We start from the raw sequence: 25,543 nt of genomic DNA on the forward strand, positions 1-25,543 counted from the left end.
CACAGAATTTATGATTTTTCGAACCATCAAACCCATCGGAGAACCAACTGCACCCAAAGGACTCGACTACCTTGATCAGCCAACAGCCGTCAAAATGCCGGTATGTGATGACGCCCATTCTCTCCCCGCGACGACGACGATGATGATATTGTGCCCGATCGATTTCACCGGAGAAATGCGTGGTTCGCGCAGGTCGCGGGCGCGCGGCGCTGGCGGACGGATCGAGGAGGGGCAAATATCATCACCACGACCTGGGGGTTCTCAAACACCACGGAGGGAAGCAGAGCGCTGACATTTGGGAACCATCACAGAGCCACAAGTCTTTCCGCACGAAGCAGAAGCTCGCCAAGGCGCAGAAGCAGAACCGCCCTATCCCCCAATGGATCCGTCTCCGCACTGGTAACACCATTCGGTACGATACACCCTCTGCTGCCGTCTCTGGGGTCGACACGACGAGATCCTAGGGCGCGCGCGCGCTCCCCCGACACGACGCAACCGATCTTTACTGACACTGATTCCTACAGCTACAACGCGAAGAGACGCCACTGGCGCAAGACCCGCCTCGGCATCTAAACACCTCGCACCAAATCTCGATTTCCCAAAAATCCGAACCAGTGTGTCTCATCTCGATGGCACCGCCGACCGACATGGAACTTCTACTTGGAACTTCTGGGAGGAGTTAAGACGGACTATAAATTTCATCGGCAAGAGTCTGATCGTGGGAGTCTTCGGGGTGGAAAATTATGGAGGGAAAATGGATGCCCGGCTCCGGCTAGACACCACGCATTGCATGTTACGGTCATAGGGAAAGGAATGCCAAATCATTTGATGCCTCTGAATGAAGATAACGAGGTCCCACGCCTGCTTCTCCCGCTTCATGGTGTCTGTCGTGTGATGTGGGCTGGGGCAAATTGGCCTCAGAGTCTTTTAAGGTCCCCTGCCTTCATGGGCTTGCTTGGCCATCAGCTTTGGACAGGCTCGGCCCTTCTACACGATAGCACATCTATCATGGGCGACCAACACGGGTCAAAGTGGCCCAACTAAGGTCCGTAGATCCAGGCCTGTATAGATTCTATAGATGTCAATTGGGCCTCTCTACCTTGGCTGTGTCGTAGCCACAATGGTGCCGTAGGAAGGCGTGAGCTTCGTTGGTATGTAGGTGCGGATGGTACTCTCAACGGCGACCCACTATCCACTTGCCCATTTCTTCTTGTGCCGATGCCAAAATAGAGACGTCACAATGTGATGAATCTCTCTGCTGTCGTGAAATCTAGCAGTCAGGTTCGTTCCTCAATCTGAACATCTGTAGGATTTAATGACCGCTGAGCAGCAATATGTGGCTGTTCTATGGTACCCGTCTCATTGCGAGAACCCTTAAAATGGTGAGGCACACACGAGCAGCGATCCAGACACAGTGGTCCATGGAAAAGCCACACGTTTCCACACGGGTACATCCATCATTTCACAGATGAGTCAATAGCAATGGTGAAGAGACGGTCTGCCTTGAAATGCTAGCGGTGAAGCAAACTAAAAAGACAACCCACACTACCTTGCGGTCTTCGAATGCGCACTGCGGTGAGTCCTTCCTTCACCAATTCCCGCCCTAAGCAAACCGTGACCCTTGGGTGCCCTTGGAATCGTCGAAAACGCCAGAAAACGATGCATAACACATAAATGGCGGGCACGGGATATCCTATCTAGATAATCCCACCGCTCCCAGGATTTGCTTAACGGTCCTCGGCCCACTCGTTCTCGCGACGGATCTGCTCCTCCTCCTCGGGGGTGAAGTCGTTGGTGATGTTGAAGGTCTTGCGGATCTCCTCGGGGGACTTGCCCTTGATCATGTTGGCGACGGTCTTGCAGCCAACGTCAAGGAGGGGCTTGATGTCGAGGTAGTTGGAGGCCTGGGAAAAGGTTAGCATTAGCTGGGAAGGAACAGGAAAGGGTATCACATACGAGGATGATCTCAAAGAGCATCTCCTGGTCAACCTGCATGAACTTCTGGTCCCACTCCTCGATCTCGGTCGTCTTCTTGCGAGCGTCGTTCTCCTCATCGGCGTTGACGGGGGGGTCGTTGCGGTGGTGCTCACACCACTCGATGACCTTTCTCAGGACGGCCTCGTTGACGTTGGGAATGGGAATGGGGTTCTCCTGGCTGATGGCATCATCACCGACGTCCTCAAGCATGTTCTTGATGAGCATGGAGCGCTCAGCAACAACGCGGTCTAGAACCAAACGGTTAGCGGGATGCGACAACGGAGGAAGGAGCAAGCCTTGGAGAGGAAAAGATGTGACGTACCGACTGGGAGGGTGATGCTGTCGTTGGACTGCACCCAGATCTTCTGCTCCTTCTTTTCGGTGGCCATCTTGATTGATGTATGTGTGTCTGCGAGTAATCTCGACGATGTCAGTTGGTTGAAGCAGAGAAATGCGTGCGAAGCTGTATTGTAGCGAGGTGGGGTTGATGAGGGAAGTGTGAGGATTTGGATTGATCGACGAAGACGGAAAGCAATGCAGTAGATATACCTACAGAAAGCTAATCGGAGAAAGAAACTGGAGTGGGCGCGACAGAGAGGTGGTTTGGACGAAGTGGTGTTGGTAGCAAACAATGGCGGCTACGGGTTGCGGATGGAGATGCTTTTGTGCTGATTCACAGTCTGACGTTGGTCGGCAAGGTATTGGGGGGCAAAGCGGTTGGTACGGTAGGTACCTTCTCTTTGTGGGGACAGCACACAGGAAGGGTCGGAGGGGCGCGTGGTTGCCTTCAGAATCGTAGGGTACCCGAGCAAGAAAGGAGGCTGCCCGGCTTCTCATTGGCTAGGGTAACATATTTGCGGGCCGGAACCGCTCTGATGCCTGGAGCAGCAAGGTGAATGGCGCCTTGTCCACGACGAACCTTTATTCGGCCCAGCACTGAGGCCTCAAAGGAGCCCGCTACGCCGCAGCATCTGGAGGCAGGAATCCCTGAGGGGGAAAGGCCGCTCTGTCTTTGCATTCACCTCAAGCAAGGGTTTTCAGGCAGAAGCCTTGCTAGCACTTTTACTCTGTGAGTCCTCCCCGACCGCAGATACCTCTACGCACTGCAATGTCCAGCCATTGCAGCCTGACGGCCACAGATCGGCGGGGCTGTCATGGTCATCTTTCCTGATCTCTATCGTCGTCAGGTTCGAAGGGTACACTGTAGCTGGCCTTCCCTATTTGAGTTCTGCTTGGGGTTGGAAAATGGTCTTCAATATGTCCATACCGGCGTGGATGCGGCATGGCTTCATTATGTCATGCATCTCACCTGAGCCTTCCAGGTACAAATGCTCCAGAGAACTTTCGGGTTAAGCCACATCGAATGCTGTCAGCCACATCCGATGTCGATGAGCACCAGCCACGACATCCACCGAAAGCCGATTTGCATTGAGAGAGGGCTCGGAGAAGATGCATCTAGACCACCCAAGGTGCTAATTCTGCAGATTGGAGATGGTGCTACATCTTCCAGCGTTCAATGATCTCTTCTAGTCGTGCGGCTTGAACTCGGTGCCATCTCCAGTCTACTGATGTTCCGTTAGGTTTGCGGTGGATGGGGACCTGGACGCCTTCCAGTCGCCAAGTGTGACTCAGAAAGTGTAAAGATGTTGGCTTGATGTAAGAACAAACCTCCATACCTTGCTACAAATCTGCGTACCCCCCATTTCCGAGTTCTGGAAATAGGAAATGTGGTTAAACAGCGTTGCACTCTCGGACGGAGAGACGGGATCGGGACGGCGGGTCCGGAGCTGCGTTCGGGCCGTAGTAGTAAAGCTCCGCCCCAACAGAGTCGGTATGAGCAGAGGTCCTTCTTGAGCCCAAGTCGATCATGAATTATTTAATACTTCACCCTGAGCGGTGAATGCAAGCCTCACCGCCAGGCCCGCGTCAGACTCACCGCCCGAATAAGCGCAGAGTCTCTGCAAAGGCAGATCATCACGTGCAGGACCCATGGTTCGGTGCCGATGCAAGAATCAGACGGAGATCTGTAGAAAGACGATGAAGTCGAAGCTGGCGGAGTTTGAAGGCGAAAGCGAGCTGCAGGCACTTAAGAGGCCTGTCAACTCCACGACCCCACGGCGTGGGCAGGGAGGCGCTGGCCCTGCAAACCACATTCCGACGGCGAGACATTGTGTGCTGCTTGTTGCATCATTACCGATCCTCAACTCCTGTCCAATAGTGTCCTTATAGGAGGCCCGTTTCAAGGGTCGCGCAAACAACCGTAGGCGGCGCGCCTCTGTCCGTGGCACCGAGATGATAACACATAGCGCTTCGGACTATGACAAGGCCCGAGGAGCCGGAATTGATACCCGCAGAGACTAAGGATGTTATTATGTCTGTTCGTCTGATATCAGACTCTCTGGGACAATCGGACAAGGCTGGTCTTGGTCTGGTGCGCGTGTTGCTCGAGAGACAAGCGACCCCAAGAAACAAAGCGAGTCCCTGGCTGATGGGGGAGCAACCGTGATGCGCAATGCATAATGACAACAAGACAATGAGATGGCAGTGGTTCGAGAAAGCTGCTGACTGGATCGAACGTATTTGGTTGGCCTCGCAAGGGAAAGGGGGTCCCTTGACGTTGAGAGAGGAGGGAGAGCATCAACAACGACTGGACTGGAAGACCGGGGAAGAAGAAGAAGGAGCCACCGACATCCACAGCCAGCAGTGAGTCCAAGTCCCAGACTCCCAGCTGCAGTTGCTCGCTGGTGGCATTCCAGGCTCCGCCTTACCCGTTCGGGGATTAGTGCTTCCAGAAGGAGGCCCCGGCGAAGCAACATTGGCAGGGTTCTGCATTGCAACAGGGGCCATCGGAGGGCACACTTCCCAAAGTCTCACTTTTTGCCAGCAACCACGTCGCGTCACGCTGCACCGTGGGACGGCACTGCTGGGTTCGCTGGGTTCGCTGGGTTCGCTGGGCTGGCGACCCCTGTGAGCCGTCGAATAAGCATTTCCTCGAGCAGCCAACTGCCAGCTTGGATACAGGACACGCAGCGAAGCCCTCCTTGCTAAAATGACAATCCGCGACCTCGACACCCACTTTCTCTACCTAAGTCAACCTCACCCGACCTGTCGACTGCCAGGTGGTCCGTCACTAGCTCTGGTGATTCGAGAAGCATCATCAAACGGCAGGAGCCAGGGCCATGTGCCTCCCACCTTAATCAGAGATTGCGGATCCCTTGCAATAGAACAAAATCACCATCCCGGCGTGGGCCACCTATCAGTCATCCCGTCCCGTCCGAACCTTGCCCTTAGCATCCACCCACCACCTATTCGCACCGCACCCAAGGAGCGCCCAAGGAGGGCCCTCCGTGCAGCTGCGACTGAGAGCTGCTCCAAAATATCCTGACCATCACCCTACGCAATAGCCTGTGCCTTGTTCTACCTTACCCGTTTCTTCTTTTCTTTCCTCTCTTCCCTCCCTCACCTTCACCTGGCTTGCTTCACCTTACCTATCTCGCCCTAATCTTCCAAGCTTCTCTTCTTGCTTGTCTTTCTCCATCCTACTTCTTGCTCATTCTCGAATCCCCCTGGCCCCGGGCGAACAGTCGCATACTTGTTCAATACATGCCCCCTCCCCCTCGATAATGCTACTTTGCGACCACTCCTGTTCCACCCAAACGATCCCTCGACCTTGCCCGGGCTAATCCTGCGACCTACTTGCAAGCTTTTGCATCGGACAACGAACCGAATCCCCAGCTGCAGGCCGCCCTGCGACGACCAGATAATCAAGAGCAAAAGCCATGTGGCGGCGGTTATACCTGTTCCTCGTCCTGGTCCGGCTGTGGTTTGCGCTGTCCCCCAGCTATCTACACCCGGACGAGAACTTCCAAGGCCCCGAGGTCATCGCTGGTATGTTGATCGACTTGGTCGCTGCCGCAACCCGCGTCGTTTGCGCCGGGCGCGCGCAGCTCTTTGCTGCGCCTTGGAGCTCCCCCCGAGCTCCCGGGAGCTCGCAGTGACTTTCGCGCTCGTTCTCGCTTTTTGGAGTACCTGAGCTAACGCGTGGCGCAGGCCAAATCTTTAGCTACCCCGTTCGACACACATGGGAATTCACAAACGAACACCCGATCCGGAGCGTTTTCCCGTTATGGCCCGTTTACGGCTTGCCCATGCTGCTCCTCCGATGGCTATGGATCGGTAACGGCCACGACGGAGAGATCCCTCCGATCGCCGTCTTCTGGACCCTGCGCGTCCTCATGTTCGTCACCAGCTTCGTCTTGGAGGACTGGGCCATCCACGAGCTCATCAGCTCCCCGCGCCACCGACGCGTCGCTGTGCTCCTCGTAGCCTCATCATATGTGACATGGACTTACCAAACCCACACTTTTTCGAACTCGGTGGAGTGTTTGGTGGTCGCATGGTGCTTGGTTTTGATTCAGCGCATTGTTGAAAGCCCAGTGAGCTGCCCTCAACCCTTGAGTCTGACGGGATGTTAACGTTTGTGACAGCAACAATCGTCGCTTCTTGCTTCCACAATCCTTGGGATCGTGGCTGTCTTTGGATTGTTTAATAGAATTACTTTCCCGGCCTTTTTGCTGATTCCGGGACTTCGTTTGATACCCCATTTTGTCAATAGGTAAGAGGCATTGATTCACGCCACAGCGAGCAGCACTGACAACCTCATAGACCTCTCTCCCTTACCGCCATGGTGTTAGCTGCACTCACCACCACCCTCGTTGCCATCACCCTAGACACGGCATTCTACCTTCCCGAGCCCATCAAGTGGGCAGATCTAATTTCACGCCCCGTCATCACGCCACTCAACAACCTCATGTACAACATCAACCCCGACAACCTGGCTCAGCATGGACTGCACCCCTGGTACCAACACCTCCTGGTCAATATCCCCATGTTGATCGGGCCTGCTGCTTTGCTGTTGTTCACGCAGCCGCATGTCTCATTGCGGCTCTACTCGGCCATTTCCGGCGTCTTTGTATTGTCCATCTTCCAGCACCAGGAAGCCCGTTTCCTGCTGCCAACAGTTCCACTGATCCTGTCGTCGGTCAATGTGCCAAAGAGCCGCACCGTTCTTCGAGCCTGGATTGCTACCTGGATTGGCTTCAACCTGGTCTTTGGCATCCTCATGGGCGTTTACCACCAAGGAGGAATCGTGCCTGGACAGGTGTTCCTTAGCAAGCAGCCCGACGCGACCCAGGCCGTTTGGTGGAAGACGTACACCCCGCCAATCTGGCTTCTCAACGGCAAGAACGAAGTCCTCACCACCCGAGATGTCATGGGCATGAAGGGCGAGGCCCTTTTGAAGGAGCTGGACAGCCTTGCGACGTGCGACACGCCCGCAGACAGACGCAATTCGGAGTATTTGAAGGAGAAGAACGGCACCTACCTCATTGCACCTGCTTCAGCAACGTGGATAGACCCCTATCTGTCCAACAAGGGCCTGAAGGGTTTACGATTCCGCGAGGTGTGGAGGTACAGACAACACCTAAACTTGGACGACCTCGATTTCGGCGATGACGGTGTATGGAACACACTCACGAGAGTGATTGGTCGGCGTGGCCTCGTCGCATGGCGTGTGACGAAGAGCTGCAAGTGAGGAGGAGGATCAAAAGGACGGCTTGATGACAGCGAATGAAATATTGACGTTTGATGACATTTTATGAGCGCCTAAATGGAAGTGGTATCACACATGCCCCTGACATCGCCAATATGGTCGTATCCCAAAACGCCTGAACTCCATCTCGATGCCCTCGTCCCGACGGCCAACGGTTACCGTCAAGCCCACCTTGCATTGTTGAGAAACAGTCTCGCCTCTCCTGCTGTGCCACCCACCATTTGCGTGGACACGTAAGGGGCATCTCGCCTTTTGTTTTTTTTTGTCATCGTCTCCTCACGGTAATGAAGACGCGTCAGTGCCGTTGAGATCGACCGCAAATAACCAGTTCCCGGAAACGTTGGGCTTCCCCAGGCGGCTCTTCATCCAGCATACGTGATTACCGTAGTAGTCGCCCCAGCCGGCCCCGACGCACTCCGTCCGGTTGGCACACCGGTCGATGCAGTTGGCCATGGTCGTCGCGTTCTCCGCCGTCAGGTCGATGGCGCCGTCTGCGCTGTTGTAGTCGTGGCCACAAATCAGCCTGAACTGGCGGTCCGGCTCATCCTGCGCGGAAAAGGTCGAGTTGTCCGACGCCGGACAGGTGATATTTGCCGTTTTTGTTGACTCCACACCTGTCGGAAGGTTGCTACAAGCTAATATCAGTATCTTGGCGATGTAAAGGAGGCACCGTCAAACTCACCCTGAACCGGAGCCGCCGGACTGACCGCTTGATTTCCGCCCGAACGCCAAGCCGGCCCCGAGACCGATGGCGATGGCCGCGATGACGAAGACGATCGCAACCGCCATCGCGATGTAAAACACCTTGCGCCGCATCCCGCACACCCTCGGCCCCATACCGAGCCCGTCGACGGAGGATCCCTTCTTGGACGACGGCCGGTGGTACCCCGGCGGGTGTTGCTGGTAGTACGCGTGCGTCGAGTCCTGGCTGCCGCCGTAGAGCGTGCTGCTGTACCCGCCGGGGCTCATCACCGACGACGCGTCCGGCGAAGATGCCGGCGCCGCCGCCACCTCGAGACCTGGGTTCTTCTTCAAGTGGTAGTGATGCCATGACGCCGGGTCGTTGGCGACCTGCGGTGTCGACAACGTCTTGGCGTCTAGGTGGTTGTGCGGCGCGACCTCCGGCAAGGGGACGTCGTTGGGGTTCCACGGGAGAGGCTGGACGACTTCAAGCCCTGATTCGTATTCTTGCGGGGGCAGACGTTGCTGCTGCTGCTTCTGGTGGTCCTGAAGCGAGTTCGAGTCTTCGGACTTCGGTTTGAAGATGCCCATGACCTTCTCTTTTACCGAGGGACGGGACTTTAGGTTCTCCTCTCCATTTTCCATGACTGCTTGGTCCCAAAGGACTCTTTCTGGTCTCCTAACAGGCACTTTCTCTCGCGAAGGATCCGCCCCAGATCAGACAAGAATCAATCCTCCTCCTGTTCGCTCTCCTGGGTAAGGTTGGTCCGGCAGATGCGAGGGACGGGGAAACGGAAACGGGGCCAGACTTTACTTCCTGCCAAGCGACACAGATGTAGGAAAGGAGCCGAAGTGTGAATGAAGTAAGTGGGTGTCGGCTAGTACTCTTTTCTTCCTTTTTTAGTGTTGAAGCAGACAACAGCACCCCTCAAATCTGGGGAGGGGACGGGTACGGCAGTGGGAAAAGAGAAGCCACTAAGCAGTAAACGAAAGAGTTTTTGACAGGGGGACGGAGCTTATGAGCACCTGCATGACGGATATTGAAATTGAGCTTGTAGGGGAGGGGGGCAGAAGAGAAAAAAGTAAGAAGCGAAGAAACACAACGGAGGAGCGAGCAAGCTAGTGTTTGTTAATACGACATTTTGGTGTTAAGTCTGTCAGCTCCCAGGGGGGTCGCGCCTCATTCGGGATAGCTTGGCGTCGGGGGGAGGGAAAAAGCACCAGCCAGCGCTATTAGGCAATGATACTGTAAAAGGGTATCCCCTCTTAAAACACGGGGGAGGCAGTGATCGCCACCACTATATGACTTTTTGCCTTGAGAATGAGTGAGGTTGTGCCGCAGATGTGCATGTTCCGTCTCTCGTATCTTGCTTCTTCTGGAACACTGGGCGAGAGGTTTCATTGCAGCACCCACCTTGCAGACAACCCGGGACGCCGAGCAAGTGAAGTGATTGTCTCTTCATTCCCTCATGAGAGAGGGCTCCAGTGCTAGTTCTCACACAGCCCGTGGTCGAGTGTGCTGTTCATCTTCTTTCCTGTCTGCCTTACTGAGCTAGCATCCAAAGCCCCAAACCTTGTAAGGTTCCCCCACGGACCAGCCAGCGGCAGGGGGGTTAGTTAGGCCTGAGAACCGCCAATGCTGGGGGAAACGGGCCGTAGAAACAACAGCCTACTCCTCGAGAAACGAAGGCAGAAAACCCGCCGACTTCATATTCCTCCGTGTCCTTTGGAGTGGTGAGAAGCTTCTCGTGCCTCTATCCCCCTTCCCAGATTAGACAGGTCAGCGTTGCGACAATAGTGGAGAGCTGCATCTTAGCGAGGACGGCGATAAGTTGAAGAAGAGGTTCCCGAAAGCCCCGCGACCTTCCCAGGATGCAAGGGGTGCTTCATTCGACCAATGAGGTGTCTGGTGTGGCTCTGAACCAAGGATGGGCGGTTGGCTTGGGGCTTGGGTTGTGAGCTTGACTTGACTCTGGGTGTCGTGCGGTGGCACTGGAAAGCCATGCGTGTCAGCAGTGAGCCGTCCCAGCCGCCGCAAGAGGTGGCGCTTTTCGAGTCGACAATGTTGCCAGACGTTAGAATGGCGCGCCGTTGGCTGGTTCAGACTGGCATGATGTTGGCCAGGGTCTCATCGGTGGTGATCGCTTGGCGGTACGGTCTTTTTGATGATGGGCCTAGACCCGCCGTTTACTTTGACCTCGAGGAGCTTCGTTGAAGCAGAACCGCCAGCTGCTGTCCAGGCCGATGATAGGGGTCTGAGATTAAAGACCGTGGGGTCTCTTCTAAGCGTGAGTAAGTCTCTTGTTTAGCCAACCCAAAATCATCGGCCCAAGTCAGCCCTAAAAGGCAAACTTGGCAATGTGCCCCCGGAGACATTTGCCTGCCGGCAGAGCTAGAAAAGCACTGCCGTCCGGCTGGACCAGCCGTCGAGTAGCCCAAACGGGATCTCGACGTATCTACTAATCACTCCGGTTTCTCGAGGGAGACCATACACTGGCCCTCACCAGCGTATCAGGCACAGGAGGCGGTCCAGGTCCGGCTTCGGCCCAACACTGGAAGCCGGCCTTGAGAACCGTGCGAGACTGGACAGACTCGGTATGATCTACGCCATCATCGACAAGCTAGTACTCTTCAAAGTGGATGAGTTCGCACATTTGTCCTCTTTCGGTGAGGGCACATTGGACGAATTTTGACGTCTAGGGGCATTTCCGAATAAGTTCCTGGTGGCATTGAGAACTCATTAAAACGACCTGCGAGGCGTTATTTGACCAGCTCATTCTTCGGCAGATCTCAGCAACAAGCTCCCAATTACTGCCAAGTTGAGCTCAATCTGTCTGCGAACTTCAACGAAACCTCGTCCTGGATGATGGCCTGGGCTGGGTTCCCTTCCCTCACGTAAATCACATCAGGCGCCCATTTGGGTGATGTCTCAATGCTTAGTGACTGGTCGGACGCAGAAGAATTCTGCAAAGTACAGAGCTCAAGACATTCAAATGCTTGGTGCTCGAAGAATCCCAGCCCGCTTGGAATTGAGAGAACAGAGCCGTGAACGTTTAATCAAGTGTATTGGATTTAAGCTACTGCTTGCCCATGACGCAAGCACCTCGACCAATTTGATAGGAATTCGTCAATATCGCGTTGGCGTTCTGACCCGTTGCCGTGAGGACCAGTGACAGTAAAGATTCTCAGGAGCCACAAGGCCACCATAGCGTAATCCTGTGAGGCTTAAAACACAGCCAACATAACACATTTCTTCGCATGCTCACAGAGACAGAGCCGCGGCAAGGGAATTCCTCATCAACGTGGGACACACGTCAATTTGCCTATCCACTCCTACCTCTCTTACGCAACCTGATTGTGACAAGACAAGCACAGTAGCGAAAGACCAGAGCCAGAGAAGCGCGAGAATACGTCACGATAACCAAATCTGATCTCAAAGAGTCCAATTAAATAAACTCTATACAGCCCGTACCGGCCACTGAAGCTTTGTAAGTCTACTATAATCCCACAAGCCGCCCGCACCCGCTGAATAACTTTTGCAGTCGCTTTCGTCAGGGGTTTTTGGATAATGTAACGTGCCAGCCCCTAAACATACAAGTCTTTTCTCGCTGTCGCTCGCTCTCGTCCCGTCCCGGGGGCCTGCGGCACGAGAGATAACTGACGGGGAGGGAGCCGGACCGCTGGAATGCATCCCACCAAGCCACAGTAAGCCAGACTTCACCTACTGATGGTCGGCACGGTTGTTCTCTCTTCTCCTCTTGCTATTGCGCGTCATGTGACTGCGCAGGCTATTGAGGATCCTCTTGACCGCATCGTCCGCTTGCTTCCGACCCTTCTCCCCCGTCGCGGCTTGGTTCTGCTGCTAACGGAAGCGGGAGCCTTCCCTCTCGGCCTCCATCCTCTGCATACGCTCTTCCTCGTCGTCCATACTGATGGCCTCACTACGCCGTCCCTTCCGGCGACTTCGCTTCCCGTCATCGCCGCCCCCGTCGTCTCTGCTGCGCTTAATGCCCGCAAGACCAGCAAGGCCCGCCATACGTTGCGTCTCTTTGAGCAGACGCTCACGGTCTCTCGCTTCGCGTTCGAGGGCGTGCGGGTCCTTGGTGGCTGCAGGCGCAGACTTGCTGTTGACGGACGCTTGTGAACCCCGTCTGCCAGAGTCTTGTCGTTCCGACGACTTGCCAGGCTTCGAGCTTGCCCCCCTAATTTCGAGCCCCGAAGCGTTGCCGCGTGGCCCGGTGGGCGGGTAGAAATCCTTCTCTAAAGGCGATGGCTCCGGCGAGTGCTTGCGGCTGCCGCGGTGCCGATGGTCGCGATCCCTGTGCTTGTCACGCTTGCGGTCCTTCTCGCGGTCCCGGTTCTTGCGGTCCCGGTCATAATCACGGTCCCTGTCGCGGTCTCTGTCCCGATGGGAGCGGTGACTCGACTTCCGATGGCGGTCGTAGTCGTCGTCCCGATTCTTGTCCTTCTCGCGGTCTCGCCGTTTCTCGTCACGGTCCCTATGGCTTCGGTGACTGGATCTCTTTGAGTCGCTAGGGGAGGCAGACCTTGATCTCTCCTCGTACCCATCATCTCTAGAACGGGACTTGGTGTCATCCTCGTCGCCGTACGCGTTGTGCTTCCTGCTCTTGTGCTTCTTGCGACGGTACTCATCGTCTCGTTCACCGCGGTCACGATCTCCGGCCACGGATCTGGACTCGGAGCGCCTGCGTCTACGCCTATGGCGGTCACGGTCGCGGTCGCGGTCGCGATCACGATCACTGCGATCGCTCTTGCGTTCTCTGCTAGGTTCCCTGGTGCGTGAGCGTGATCTAGAGTACTCGCGGTCTCGGGCGCTGTATTCCCTTTCAGACCGGCTGTCGGGCTCCCTCTCACGATCTCTGCTAACGTCACGACGACGGCTCCTGTCCTTATCTTTGGCGCGCGTCGAAGAGTTACTTCTAGATCGGGGCTGCTCCACGTTGGACTCTTGTTGTTGCTGATCAGGGCCATCTACTGGCGACTCTTGGGCCTGTTCATCGGCGACGACGTATCCTCGAGCCCGCAGGGTATGCAGACTAGTGTTCGGTAGGCCTTGACGCATGGCCTTGGGTCCCGTGGGAGCATTCAAAGGAACATCGGGCTGTGCAAATCCCTGGTTCTGGTTTGAGAATCCTGTCGGCCCATAACCTCCGTTCATGTTGTTACCACTGTAGGCAGAATAGTCACCATCCTGTGCCATGTTTGCGTTGTCTGCGTCTTGCGCGGATGCATCAATAGGACCAGACTCGTTCCCGCCCTCGTTCACGGGTTTAGAGCCGTCTCCGCCATCTGCATTGTCTCCTCCCGCGTTTGATTTCTCGTCCTGGTCAGGGTTTCGTTCGCGGCCAAACTCATCCACATTGCTGTCGGTGCGGCTCGCGTCACCGGCGCCCTGGCTGTAGTTGGAACCGTACTGCTGTTGCATCTGACCGTGGTCCCCGTAGCCGCCATACTGTTGGTATCCGCCTCGACCGTAGCCTCCGCCGTAGTAGCCGCGTCCCCTTCCACGTCCACGGTTGCCGTAGTTGTTGCGGCGGTAATCATTGAATTGGTGACCGAAATTACCTTGATTGTACCCTGACTGGAATCCTGAGTTATAGTTGCCAAAGTCACCAGATCCCATGCCAGCAGCATTAGCAGAATTGAAATTATCTTGGCCGAAATTCCATGATTGTTGCCCGTTCCAGTTATTGGAGCCTGAGCCGAAACCACCGCCGAAGCCTCCCATGCCCATGCCTTGAGGACCATAGCCGCCGTTCATGTACATGTTCTGCATCGCCATTGGGTCCATACCCATACCTGGCATACCTGGCGACGTGTTAGCAGCTGCGGTCGGCAGGCATCATGTGAGGTGAAACGTACCCATCATAGGAAAGTTGCCAAAAGAATTGGCGCCCATGCCGTTCTGCATGGCCATCATCATCTGCATCTGGCTAAAGTCGCCAGATCCATTGAAGCTCATGTTCGGGAAGCTTCCGCCGTTCATCGAGTTAAAGCTCATGTTCGGGTTCGTGCTCGCGTCATCGCCTTGGTCGTTACCGTTCTCCGCGGTGTCATCGTCCTGTTGAGACCCTCGCCTGGGTGCGGTCGCCGCGTCTTCGTCGCCAGTGATGATGACGGTCTCGTTATCATCGTCATCTCCCTTAGAGAGGCCGGGCTCCTCGTTGTGGTCCTGCGCGTCCTGGTGAAGGTGTAAGCGGAGCTCAGCATCCCGTGTTAGGCGGAAAGCACAAACATCATTTGGGGCATCAGCCACATCGGCTTCGTTCTGAGCGGTCGCCTCCGCCGCCGAAGCTGGCGCGGCTTCCGCGTCCGTCTTGTCGTCGGCATGCGCCTTTTCAGCAGGTTGCGGAGACGCCTCTGCGTGCACAGCCGGAGAATCGTTCGGGGCAGGTAGCGACGCGCTCGGCTTCACATCGATGGGCGTCGGGGGCGCAGATTCCTTCTCCTTGGCTCGCGCCTCCTCCCGCTTCTTTTCTTGGGTTCGAAGAAAGACCTTGATCGTCGTTCGCAGAGACTTGTGAGGCGTACAGTCGTCGGCGGAGACTGGCGAGTGCTCGCAGACGGGGCATGATGCCGGTAGTGAAGACTGGCCTGATGGAGGGTTAAACCGACGTCGAGGTTGTGATGGGGAAGAGCGTGGTACTGACATGTCTCGCAGATGGCCTGCTCGCAGCAAGGCAGGCGGAAGGCGTTCACAGCCAATTCGCTACATATGGCGCATCGCAGCTTGACGGGAATGTCTTCAGGCGCGAGAGAGCTGCCGAATCACTGCTGTCAGCATGCGGCACCATCGTCCTGCGCAGTCAACAAACGCACCTGATGAGCTCAGCCTGAGCGGGTGTAATTGACGAAGCCATAACGTCGTCGGTCGAGAGGTAAAATCAAGACGAGGGATACATGGGTAACGTGGAGGGGCCGAAAAAGTACAGTAGAATAATTGGCCGACTGCCGGGGTCTTGGCACCAGCAAGGTACTATTATGGAAAGAGAATTGACGGCTCAGCGTGTCGCGCGGGACACGGTCATGTCGACGAGCGTGTTGTTGGCGGACAGTTTTTTTCTCCCGTACCCTCTTGCGCAGAACCCGTCGTAATAAAAGATTCTGTGGTGACGAGGTGAGGTGGACGAAGGCGCGGGAACACTAAGAAAAAAAGGTGGGACGCGTGGGCGGTGACTGACCAACCAGGCATCTCCTTCACCACCCCGACCTGCCTGTTTTACAGTGCTTGCTTCAGACTTGGCTGATTTTGACAGGCCGCCGTCTGTATTCGTACGGCTACCCACTGTAAGTCGCACGTGTGGCCCTGTGCGCATGCCTCGGCCACCCTGCCACCCGGTTGGTTTTTTTACCAACCGCCGACCGACCACCGGCCACAGGCACCGGTCAGGACAGACCATGGTGCAATTACTCGCTCAACGACGTTGTCTCACAGCCGGCAGTAACATCAAATGAAGTGCGATCAAAGACAAAAGGCTATCAAACTTGTCTTTGAGTGTATGATACTTCCGTCTACCTAATGCACTGACGACTGCTATCAGTTCCAAGCTGACCTGCAAGATCCATCCCAATGTCCGTCTTCGTCCCGCTGCCGTTGCAAACACACAAAACCACCAATGTTACACACCGAACGGATAGCAAGCATGCGAAGGTTGGGAGCGGGAAGGATAGTGTGCACTATCTGGAGCAAAACGTGACCACCATTATCGTCCACGCGCCCAAAGTGGCTCTCCCCACTACGAGCTTTCCCAGTTTCTGCCGGATGGACGCTTCCCATAAAAAAAGAACATGAACCCTATAGCAGAAATGCAGCGCATAAAGACTAGAGACTCCGAAAAATAAACGTGAAAAATTCAACAATTCCCTTCTTCGCCAAGGTCCTAGGTTTGTCGTCGTCACAATCAGCAAGCACATCCCTCCTTCGCCGCCGCATCCCTCGGTCCGGTGAGGTTGACCCGTTGCTCCTCTCCGCCCCGGCTCACGGCATGCGACGCACCGGCTCCTCTCGCGCTCTTCAGCGACGTCTCGGGGATGGCATTGGCGATCGCGGTAAAGACCTCGGTGACGTTGTGGCCGGTCTTGGCACTCGTCTCGAAGAAGAGCAGGCTCTCCTCCTCGGCGTACGTCTTGGCCTCCTCGGTGGACACCTTGCGGGCGTCGCCGGAGCCGTCCTCCCCGTCGGCATCCTCGCCGGCGTCGCCACCGGCAGACCCGGCGCTCTCTCCTGCGCCGTTGGTGAGATCGAGCTTGTTGCCGACGAGGGCGATAACGATGCCGGGCGACGCTTGTCTCTGCAGCTCGGCGACCCAGTGCTTGGCCTTGATGAGTGAGGTGGGCTTCGTGAGGTCGTAGACGACGAGGGCGGCTTGGGCGTTGCGGTAATACATGGGCGCCAGCGAGGCGAAGCGCTCCTGGCCGGCGGTATCCCAGATCTCGAACTTGATCGTCCGGGTCGGCAGGTTGCACTTTTGTGTCAAGAAGGCGGCTGCAGACCAAGTGGTTGAGGGTTAGCCATAGAGGTTCATGTCTCGCGACGAGGGCCCGAACGACAGGGCGGCGGGCGGCGACTTTTCTCTACGTACCTCCGATGGTGGGCTCCTTGTTCTCTTGAAAGTCGTTGTTGACGAAGCGCAAGACGAGGGATGACTGCGAAGATTGATTTCTTAGTATGTCTCATCGTGGTGTCTGCCGTAGGCGTGGTGGGCGTACCTTTCCAACAGCAGCTTCACCGAGCAGGACCAGCTTGACGCTGCTGCTCGGCTTCGGGGCACCGCCGGATCCGTCCATCTTTTTTATCGGTTATTGCAAGTCGACAAATGTATGCCCTTGATTCGGAGGGTCTCTTTGATTGCGGGGGATGCGGGATTCAGGGATCGGTTCGGATGGAATCAGACAGCGGATTTTTGGGATGGGTTTGCTGCCTTTTGCGCGATGGGTTGATAGGTGGTAGGTAAATGGGTTGGTGGTAGAGGTGATACGTAGGACCACAGCTCGGCCACTGAAACGACGAGGGTGGTGAGGCGCAACAATGACGAAGCACCGCCCCCCAAGGGCCAAAGGGGCCCCAGCCAGCGGAAGGCAGCGACCAAGGTTGGCCAATGCTCTTGCTCGGAGCTCCAATCCTTAGAGGGGCAGCGGAGAATCAATCCGCCGCGCTTCCGCTGCGGACCCCGATGGACTGATGGAGGCCGGGCCCCGCCAAAAATTCCATCCCAGGCACGTACCTTCGTACCCAGTGCTGCCGAACAGGGTCGCAGTGCAGCTCCAGGCGTCGCTGGGCGGCAGAAAAAAAAAAGTTGCTTGACCACCTTCCGGGACGTTGATTCTGAGGACCCTCCAAAGGCTTTTTGCATGTTCCCTTGAAGTTCCCACCACAACGCCCGCCCATTGGGATTCTGCAACGACGCGGCCGAGCCTCAGCAGGGAGACTACCGACAACATGGCGCCTGCACCGACAAAAGAGTCGGTGCCCAAGAAGGTCAACCTATTGGACGACAGCGACTCAGACGACGAAGATGGAGGGGCAGACATCGCGGCGCCGCAGTTGAAGGTCAACGAGGAGTACGCGAAGCGGTTCGAGCACAACAAGAAGCGCGAGGAGTTGCACAGGCGTAAGTTCATCTTGAATTGAATTGGTATCTGACGCATCTCTAACCATGGCCAGTGGAGGAAAAGTACAAAAAGACGGGCAAGCGGGATGACGACAACGACGACGACGAAGACGACGACTCTTCATCCTCGGACGAGACCGAAGACGAGGAAGGCTTCCTGGCCACCGAAGATCTCGACGCCCAAATCTCCGCCACCCTCTCCGCCATCAAGAACAAGGACCCCCGCTTCAAGGACAAGAACTTCACCTTCTTCAAGGACACCCCCAACGCCGAGCCCACGCCCTCCAAGAAGAAGGAGAAGCCACTCTTCCTCAAGGACTACCACCGTGAAAAGATCTTGGCTGGCGGCGTCGGCGAGTCCGACGACGAGGACGACGCGCCGCCTCCCCAGACCTATGCGCAGGAGCAGGACGCCCTCAAAAAGTCCATCATCTCCGAGATCAACAAGGCGGCCGAGGAGTCGGACGAGGAGGAGGAGGGCGGGGACTTTGTCACGCGGAAGCCTGACCAAGTCGTCGAGCTGCCCGAAGCCACCGAAGACGGCGTCCACCCCTCCCGCGCCCGCAAGGTGTCTAAGAAGCAGAAGAAGGCCATCACGGAGGACGACATTGCCAACGCCGACAAGGACCCGGAGCTCTTCCTCTCCAACTTCATGGCTGCGCGCGCGTGGACCGAGGGCGGCGAGCACAACTGGAAGGCGTTCGAGTCGGACGATGGCGAGGGCGACGACGGCGAGCTGGCCGACAAGTTCGAGGAGGCGTACAACCTCCGCTTCGAGGACCCGGAAAAGTCAAACCAGGCCCTGAAGACGTACTCGCGTGAGATCACCAACGCGCGCACCGTGCGCAAGGAGGCCGCGAGCTCGCGCAAGCGGGCGCGTGAGCTGGAGAAGGAGCGCAAGGAGGCGGAGAAGGCGGAGCGCAAGGCGGAGAAGGCGCGTCTGCGCAAGCTCAAGCTCGAGGAGGCCGAGGAGAAGCTCAAGAAGATCAAGCAGGCGGCGGGCCTGAGCGGCAAGCAACTCAGCGAGGACGAGTGGCTGCGTTTCCTCAACGACGCGTGGGAGGACGACAAGTGGGAGGACGAGATGAAGCGCCAGTTCGGCGAGGAGTACTACGCCCAAATCGAGGGCGGCGCGAGCTCGGGAGACGACGACGAGGAGGAGGACGGAGAGAAGAAGAGCAAGAAGAAGAGGCCAAAGAAGCCCACGTGGGACGACGACATTGACATCAAGGACATTGTGCCCGACTTCAAGGACGACACGGAGCACCCGCAAATCACACTCACAGATGACGAGCCGGAGGCAGAGGGCGATGAGGGGGAGGAGGAGGAGGAAGACGAGGACGGCCGTCCGTCAAAGAAGCGCAAGACCTCCAAGGACATCAAGAAGGAGCGTCTGGCCTCCAAGAAGGCGGCCAAGGCGGAGCGCGCCAAGCTCGAGGCCCTCGTCGACGCCAAGATGGACCTCGACATCCCCGAGGCGTCATCATCGTCGTCCTCCAAGACGCCAGAGATGTTCGGCTTCCGCTACCGCGAGACGTCCCCGACCTCCTTCGGCATGACGGCGCGCGACATCCTCCTCGCGCCCTCCGACGCCGCGCTGAACCAGTTCGCCGGCCTGAAGAAGCTCGCCCCCTACCGCGACGACGACAAGAAGCGCAAGGACAAGAAGAAGTTTGGCAAGAAGGCGCGCCTCAGGCAGTGGCGCCGCGAGCACTTTGGCAACGAGTACGAGCGCACGGGGCCCACGTTCGACTTTGAGGGCGCGACGTTCAAGGATAGCAAGAAGAAGAGGAAGAGCGACAAGAAAGCCTCCGACGAGACGACGACGACGCAGGAGAACGTCGAGGACGGAGGCGCCAGCCTGAGCAAGAAGCGCAAGAGATCCAGGGGAAAGAAGAAGGCCGAGGAGACGGGTGCAGCTGCGGAGTAGTGTAAAACCCGCGTGTTCTGACGGAACTGTCAACAGTTCTTATTTGTCTATTGCGTAAATAACTCTTTTGGGGAACGGGGTTAGAAAAGTAGTCACATTGTTTTTTAGACACACCGATACCACGTAAAGGTTCTCTCTCTCCATTTAATCACGAACATCTGGACGGTAACGTAGTGGTCTTCATGCTGCATTACTGTGGGTTGGTATCTCACACACAAGTATATCGGAATCGCTACGCTACCCAAGTAGATATTTTTTGACCCGCCCAATGAAGTCCCCGGTCCTGCTCCGTCCCGTCTTTTCCGTCATATAGTCATAAGCAAGGGAAACATGGAAAGTCCAAGACATATACAGATAATACAGAGCCCAAAGGCACACCCGGCGCCCTAGATCTTTCCTTGCGGAAGCCGTCGTATCACGGTATTAAACAAGACAATATGATTGAATGTGTGCTCCCCAGCTCATCTCGCGCCGTGGTGCAGGCCGTTGCTGAACATGTTGCCGAAGCCATCGAGGTTCATGCCCATGTCCTGCCCAATCTCGGGTGGCTCCATGTTGAACGGCATGAACCAAGCGGACGACGCCTCTTGGCCGACAAAGCCCATGCCGTCTGTCTGGTGGCCGTGTCCGCCCATACCATTGGCGTTTCGTTGCGGACGTGGGCGGGAATCCTCCCGATGTGTCCCGGAAGTGCTGTGGGCACTGGATGGCATGCCATCCCAGTCGAGGCCGTCAAAGTGGCCCATGTTGCCCGGTTCCATCGAATACGCACCAAACACGAGCTGTCGGTCAAGGGGCTGTAGTATCCCGTTCTGCTGGTTCAGAGACATGCTGAGCAGATCAGGCGGGTAGAACGGCGCGGGTCCTTGGTGATGATGCCCGAACTGACTGACAGCAATGGGGCTGATCGGGGACAAGGCGTGGTAGTTTGAGCCCTGGGAATGTGGCACGGTGAGGGGATTGAAGCTGGAGGGGCCGCTAGTCTGCCCGCCAAGAGCGCCGGACATGCCCCGCTGCTGTTGCATGCGAGCACTCAGTTGCTCCTGAGCTGATGCAGCAATGTTTTCAGTGGACAGTGGTTCCAATTGACTTCCATCTGAGCGCATGCCCGACGTGCCCAGCTTCTTCCCGGCGAACGACTTGCGCTTTAGAGGGTTGGGTCTCGATGTGTTGCCTTCGGTGCTGCGCGGTGGGGACAAGGTTGTGAAGAACTCCTCGACAGTGTGGAGCTCCGGCTTCTGTTCCAACACTGCATCGTCGCCCTTCTCCTTCTTCTTGGCCGTCGCTGGGTCTGAAAAGTCGGACTGGGAGACGCCGTGGGGGTAACGATCGAACCAGTCGCCATACTGGAAGATGGGCGACGCCGTCGAACTCTCCTTGGTCTGGGATCCTCCTCTGGCAGCGTCTGCACAGGTCCGGTACTGCTCGCGCAGGTTCTCCGACATGTAGTGGAACATGCCCCAGTACCTCTTCATCTTGGACAGGAACTTGACGTTGGTTGCCAAGTTCCGCTTGGACGCCGCCTCCACGGCAGGGTTGCCCGAGAAGATACCCAGGATGTGGACGGTACCCGACGAGAAGGCACAGTAACCAACAAATGGCGCGGTGACCATATACGACTCGGCATCTTTGAGGACTTCTGAAATACGATTCGCAGCGGCAAATGTGGTGTCTCCGGCCTTTGTGACGAATTCTCGAGGAACGTCTTGAGCAACCGGGCTGTTTGGCGACGCGACGGCTACCCTGTTAAGAAACAGGATGTTCTGCTGCATGGCGATGTGAAGGAACAAGTACTGGTTCGCCATCCTTTCTGTGTCGTGCAGCTGCAGGTTCTCGGGAGAGTACTTCAGGAAGTCGGGGATGTTATTCAGCTGCTCCTCCGCCTCCCGCATCAGGGTCGCGTACTGAGACTCGGGGCTCCAAATCGGATGAGGGTCGAGTTCCTTGCCTCCCTGGTTCAGGTACGTGATGATTTTACCCCAGATGGCGATCGTCTTGATCATGTGGGCAGCGACGCCCATGTTCTCCTTCACGTCGGCGAGCTGTCCGTCTTCTGCGGATACCGGGTGAGGAACCTTGCCTCGCAGAGTCTCGGTCGGGGCTGGCATGTCGAGCTGAAAGTACTTTTCCTTGATCGGCAACGGGATCTCAATCGTCTCCTCCCTTACGAAAGTCGGCCGTTCTGTTCCAGACGAGTTGAAACGATCCATAAGGAAGCAGGCCCACATTGTTCTCCGTCGAATCTCCCGGTCGATAAAGCTTAGTTGCGACGCCCCATTTCGGTTCAAGGGGTCGTGATCAAGATCCCTGTGGAGTTGCAAGGCGAAAGCCATGCGGATCGCTTGCCCGCCGAGGGCCCAGCTCCTACCGCCGTGGCAGGTACCAAACTCGTGCAGGCCTAGAATCAAAAGGCATGTCAATATCGTGATGTTGGGCCACTCATACCGCCTGGTGCAGATGTCTCTTGCGTGCGAAGCCCATTCTTCGCCACGCAGGAAGTTTGGCGACGAGCTGTTGAGTTTCGGGTGGCTCGAGAAACGGGCTGCAATGGCGCAGACAGATAGGACAAGAACGGGTGGCAACGTGCCGGCTCTGCAGAACAGTTTAGCAAACCTCAGCTTCTCAATGATCACGATGGGCGTACCTGAGCTTCCTCATGTAGCTTGGCTTGTGGAGGAGATGGTACGCTTGGCCGTAGATGTTCTCGAAAAAGATCTCGGCTAAGTGTTCCTGGAGTTCCTTGGGCGGGAGCGCGTCGAGACCTTCGAGGAATAGCTTGTTCTCTTCTGCTTCTTGGGCCTGGAGGGTGTTGGATTTGTTTGGCGGTTCGATTCTTGTCTTGGCTGGAGCTTTTGCCCAGTGGTCAAGGTCCTGGCCAAAGGCTTCGTCTGCGGGTCGCTTCTTTGCGTTGGCTTTTGAAGCGGAGAGTGAGCCTGGGATCGCCGGCTTGACGACAGCCCGGGTCAGAGAGGCGGCGCTCGCGTCTTGCTCGCTCTTGGGTACGATCTTGATGATGCGCTCCTCCATGCGCTTCAGTCGCTTGTCCAGCATGGCCATATAGTCGGTACGGGGGGCAGCTTTTCTCGTTGTGACTTTGTAAACACAGGGGATGCGCGATCGCAGGCAGTGCTTGCACGCAGGCTTCTCTCCCGAACATCGAATCTTCTTGCGGCGGCAGGCAATGCACGCCAATGGGAGCCGTTTCCTCTCCTTGCCGGCCTTCGTCTTCAGCTCACTCCAGGCGGGCGTCTGGTCGGATTTGTCGTCCTTGGATTTTGACAAGTCAGATGCATTGCCGGCCTGGGTAGGCAAGCCGAATTCGTCGGCGCCGTTGTCCTCGAGAGGATTGGGTTCGGCCTGGTCGTCCTGGCTGCCGTCTTCCGAGGTGATGACGCTGTGCCGGCGCTGGTCGACGGCCCTGCCGTAGGGGACGGACATGACGGTGATGGAGTTTTGACGACCGCCGCCGCTTACAGAAGAGACGGAATGGCGGTGCGAGGTTGAAAACATGTCGGTAGCGTGGTCCGCGTCGCCGAGAAACATGATTGCATTCTGGTCCTGGAGGTCGTGGGGCGGGAAGGAAAAGTCCTCGGCAAAATGGGAGGCATCGACCAAGCTTTGAGAAGCGCTGTTGGACCGCATTCCGTCATTTGGGGTTCCTGAGGAAAAGGGTTGGTGGGAAGCCGAGGAAGTTGTTATATGGGAATGGTGCGAATGGGCGCCGGGAGAGTCTAGACCGTGCTGCGAGTATTCGAGACTGACAGCTCTGAGTTGGTGACTTTGGAGCTGCTGCAGACTAGATGACATTGTCCTTTGTCATCTGGGGGGAACAAGGAAAGATCAACGAGGAGGCGACGGTGGAAGAAGGCGGTTCCGAGCGAGCTGGGTCTTGCTCTGGCACCTGCAGCTGCACCTCTGCTGGCAATCCTACTCGGGGCACTGGCTCTTGCTCTGGCTCTGGTTCTAACTCCCCGCACGCGCCGGCGCAGAGAACGGCGTTCGTCCCTGTCCCTGTTTATGCCTTCAGACCGCGGGTGTAAGTGTGAGTTGTGGGGGTCACAGCGGTCGCAAGATGGACCATGGTACGGCGGGAAAAGACTCGTCTTGGCCCGGGGCAATCCGAGTCGCGTGCCGGTGTCTGCGGCTGTGGTGTTGTTGAGTCGGGGAATTGAGAGGTTGTTGGTTGGCTGATTTGAATTGGGACAAAAAAAAAAAAAAAGGAACTGGAATTGTGTGAAAGAGCTGGAACAAAGCTCTTACTCACACACACACACATACACGCAGTCTCTATTTCTCTCACTCTCTTGTGTCTGGGGGCGGGGAAGAGACGGAGAAGAGAAAGACGCAGTGTTGAGAATTGTCGGGGAGAAGAAATTTTGACTCGGCGTCCTCGAGCAGCGAGAAGGACGAAAAAAGAGGAGCGAGAGAGAGACTAAGACTCTCAGAGACAGGACCCAGGTCAAAAGTAAAGCAAAGCAAAGCAGAGAAAACCAGAGCAGCGGAGCAGATTTGCGATTTTGGGAGGAGATGGGGAACGTCGCCGGCTTGGAGTAAAAACTGGGGTTGGGGAGAAGACACCGCACTGGCTGGTCAGTGTCGACGGCCGGGGAGGGGGAGGGGGGTCCACACCACACACCTCACACCTCACACCTCGCAGTGCTGGCAGCCCTGGTATTGTGTTTTGCTAATGCTGGTACTGGTGCTAGGTAGGTGAGGTACCTAGGCACCTGGCGTTCGTGCTGTGAGTGAGGAGTCGCGGGAGGATGAGGACAAGGAGCGTGGGGAGCGTGAGGAGTGTGAGGGGGGCGTGTGGTAATATGATGCCTCTGATTGCGTGGATTCCTGGCCTGGCCCTCTGAGTGGACGAAAAAGAAGTGGGCGCTGCACCTCTTTTGCTCCAAGAGCGGGTGTGTGCCAGGTGCAGGCTTGCAGCGTGAGCGTGCAGGCCCAAGGTGCAGTTGCAGGTGAGCGAGAGACAGCCCAGAGCACCAAGAGGGCTCCAGAAGCCCGGGCAGGGCCAAAAGGCGTTTTCGGCGGTCCAATTGTGGGGTACTGCTGCTGGCTGCTGGAACGTCAGGTCGCCAAAGGGGGAGGGAGGCACGGAGTACCTGGGTACTTGGTACGGATACGGCAGGCAACGCAGCTCAGCACCTCCTCAGCACTGGCAATGCGAGTGAGGCTGGCGCTGGAACTGGCGCTGAAGGCAAAAACCTGGCGTCGTCTTGTCTTTGCTGCGTTTATGGCTGTGCCTCGCCCGTCTTAGTGGGCCTTGTTTCTCCAGAAAAGGTCTCGAAGTCGTCCTCCCCGCGAGCTCTTTCGGACGGAGACGGAAACTGGGGAAGAACCTTATATATCCCGCTTGGCTGCAGAAGAACAGCAACAGGAATCCCCAACAACACCACCACCGCCTGACAGGTGGTTTCACCGCGGGGTAAAGATGCTGCGCTCGTGGCTCTCGTGCTTGTGGTGTAGCGGCTTGTTGGCTTGTTGGCTGGCTGCGCGGCTCTGTAGCTCAAAGTGATGGGGACCCGACATTGAGTGGGTGGTGGAGGGTTCTCTCCCACCGGCAATATAAGCACCGCAAAATGAAGGACCCCAGGTGTAGGTGGTAGGCTGAAAGGCAGGTGTCGACGACGTGGACGTGTGTGCTGTGCTGTGTTGTGTTGTACGCGGTCGGAACTGCTAGCGCTGGTGGTAGATTTGGCGCGGCGC

General features: G+C 56.7%; 7 protein-coding genes across 7 annotated transcripts; 2 read left to right on the forward strand and 5 right to left on the reverse strand.

Annotated features, from left to right (window-relative positions):
* Positions 1-1,727: 1,727 nt before the first annotated feature.
* On the reverse strand, positions 1,728-3,139 carry scon-3 (E3 ubiquitin ligase complex SCF subunit scon-3; the record flags this gene model as incomplete). The annotated part of the gene is made up of 5 exons (XM_066150825.1): positions 1,728-1,904; positions 1,957-2,225; positions 2,300-2,397; positions 2,531-2,615; positions 3,082-3,139. The coding sequence occupies 5 exons, from the start codon at positions 3,137-3,139 to the stop codon at positions 1,728-1,730; spliced, it is 687 nt and encodes a 228-aa protein (XP_066009970.1).
* A 2,617-nt stretch (positions 3,140-5,756) lies between these two features.
* Positions 5,757-7,570, forward strand: SMP3 (GPI mannosyltransferase 4; the record flags this gene model as incomplete). The annotated part of the gene is made up of 4 exons (XM_032034419.1): positions 5,757-5,865; positions 6,028-6,413; positions 6,465-6,592; positions 6,643-7,570. The coding sequence occupies 4 exons, from the start codon at positions 5,757-5,759 to the stop codon at positions 7,568-7,570; spliced, it is 1,551 nt and encodes a 516-aa protein (XP_031886411.1).
* A 294-nt stretch (positions 7,571-7,864) lies between these two features.
* On the reverse strand, positions 7,865-8,914 carry CGGC5_v001380 (uncharacterized protein; the record flags this gene model as incomplete). Its single annotated transcript, XM_032034420.1, has 2 exons — positions 7,865-8,216; positions 8,271-8,914. 2 exons carry the CDS (start codon positions 8,912-8,914, stop codon positions 7,865-7,867), a joined length of 996 nt encoding a protein of 331 aa, XP_031886410.1.
* Positions 8,915-12,131: 3,217 nt separating this feature from the next.
* Positions 12,132-15,150, reverse strand: RBBP6 (E3 ubiquitin-protein ligase RBBP6; the record flags this gene model as incomplete). Its single annotated transcript, XM_032034421.1, has 5 exons — positions 12,132-14,098; positions 14,153-14,471; positions 14,526-14,884; positions 14,941-15,050; positions 15,110-15,150. 5 exons carry the CDS (start codon positions 15,148-15,150, stop codon positions 12,132-12,134), a joined length of 2,796 nt encoding a protein of 931 aa, XP_031886413.1.
* A 1,041-nt stretch (positions 15,151-16,191) lies between these two features.
* Positions 16,192-17,077, reverse strand: VPS21 (Vacuolar protein sorting-associated protein 21; the record flags this gene model as incomplete). Its single annotated transcript, XM_032034422.1, has 3 exons — positions 16,192-16,775; positions 16,873-16,936; positions 17,000-17,077. 3 exons carry the CDS (start codon positions 17,075-17,077, stop codon positions 16,192-16,194), a joined length of 726 nt encoding a protein of 241 aa, XP_031886412.1.
* Positions 17,078-17,729: 652 nt separating this feature from the next.
* kri1 lies at positions 17,730-19,831 on the forward strand (the record flags this gene model as incomplete). Its single annotated transcript, XM_032034423.1, has 2 exons — positions 17,730-17,901; positions 17,955-19,831. 2 exons carry the CDS (start codon positions 17,730-17,732, stop codon positions 19,829-19,831), a joined length of 2,049 nt encoding a protein of 682 aa, XP_031886415.1.
* A 461-nt stretch (positions 19,832-20,292) lies between these two features.
* On the reverse strand, positions 20,293-23,473 carry CGGC5_v001384 (putative transcriptional regulatory protein; the record flags this gene model as incomplete). Its single annotated transcript, XM_032034424.1, has 2 exons — positions 20,293-22,423; positions 22,476-23,473. The coding sequence occupies 2 exons, from the start codon at positions 23,471-23,473 to the stop codon at positions 20,293-20,295; spliced, it is 3,129 nt and encodes a 1,042-aa protein (XP_031886414.1).
* Positions 23,474-25,543: the final 2,070 nt, after the last annotated feature.

This window comes from Colletotrichum fructicola, assembly GCF_000319635.2.
Source record: "Colletotrichum fructicola Nara gc5 chromosome Unknown KSG_Nara_v1_contig01, whole genome shotgun sequence".
In the NCBI taxonomy this organism is placed as follows: domain Eukaryota; kingdom Fungi; phylum Ascomycota; class Sordariomycetes; order Glomerellales; family Glomerellaceae; genus Colletotrichum; species Colletotrichum fructicola.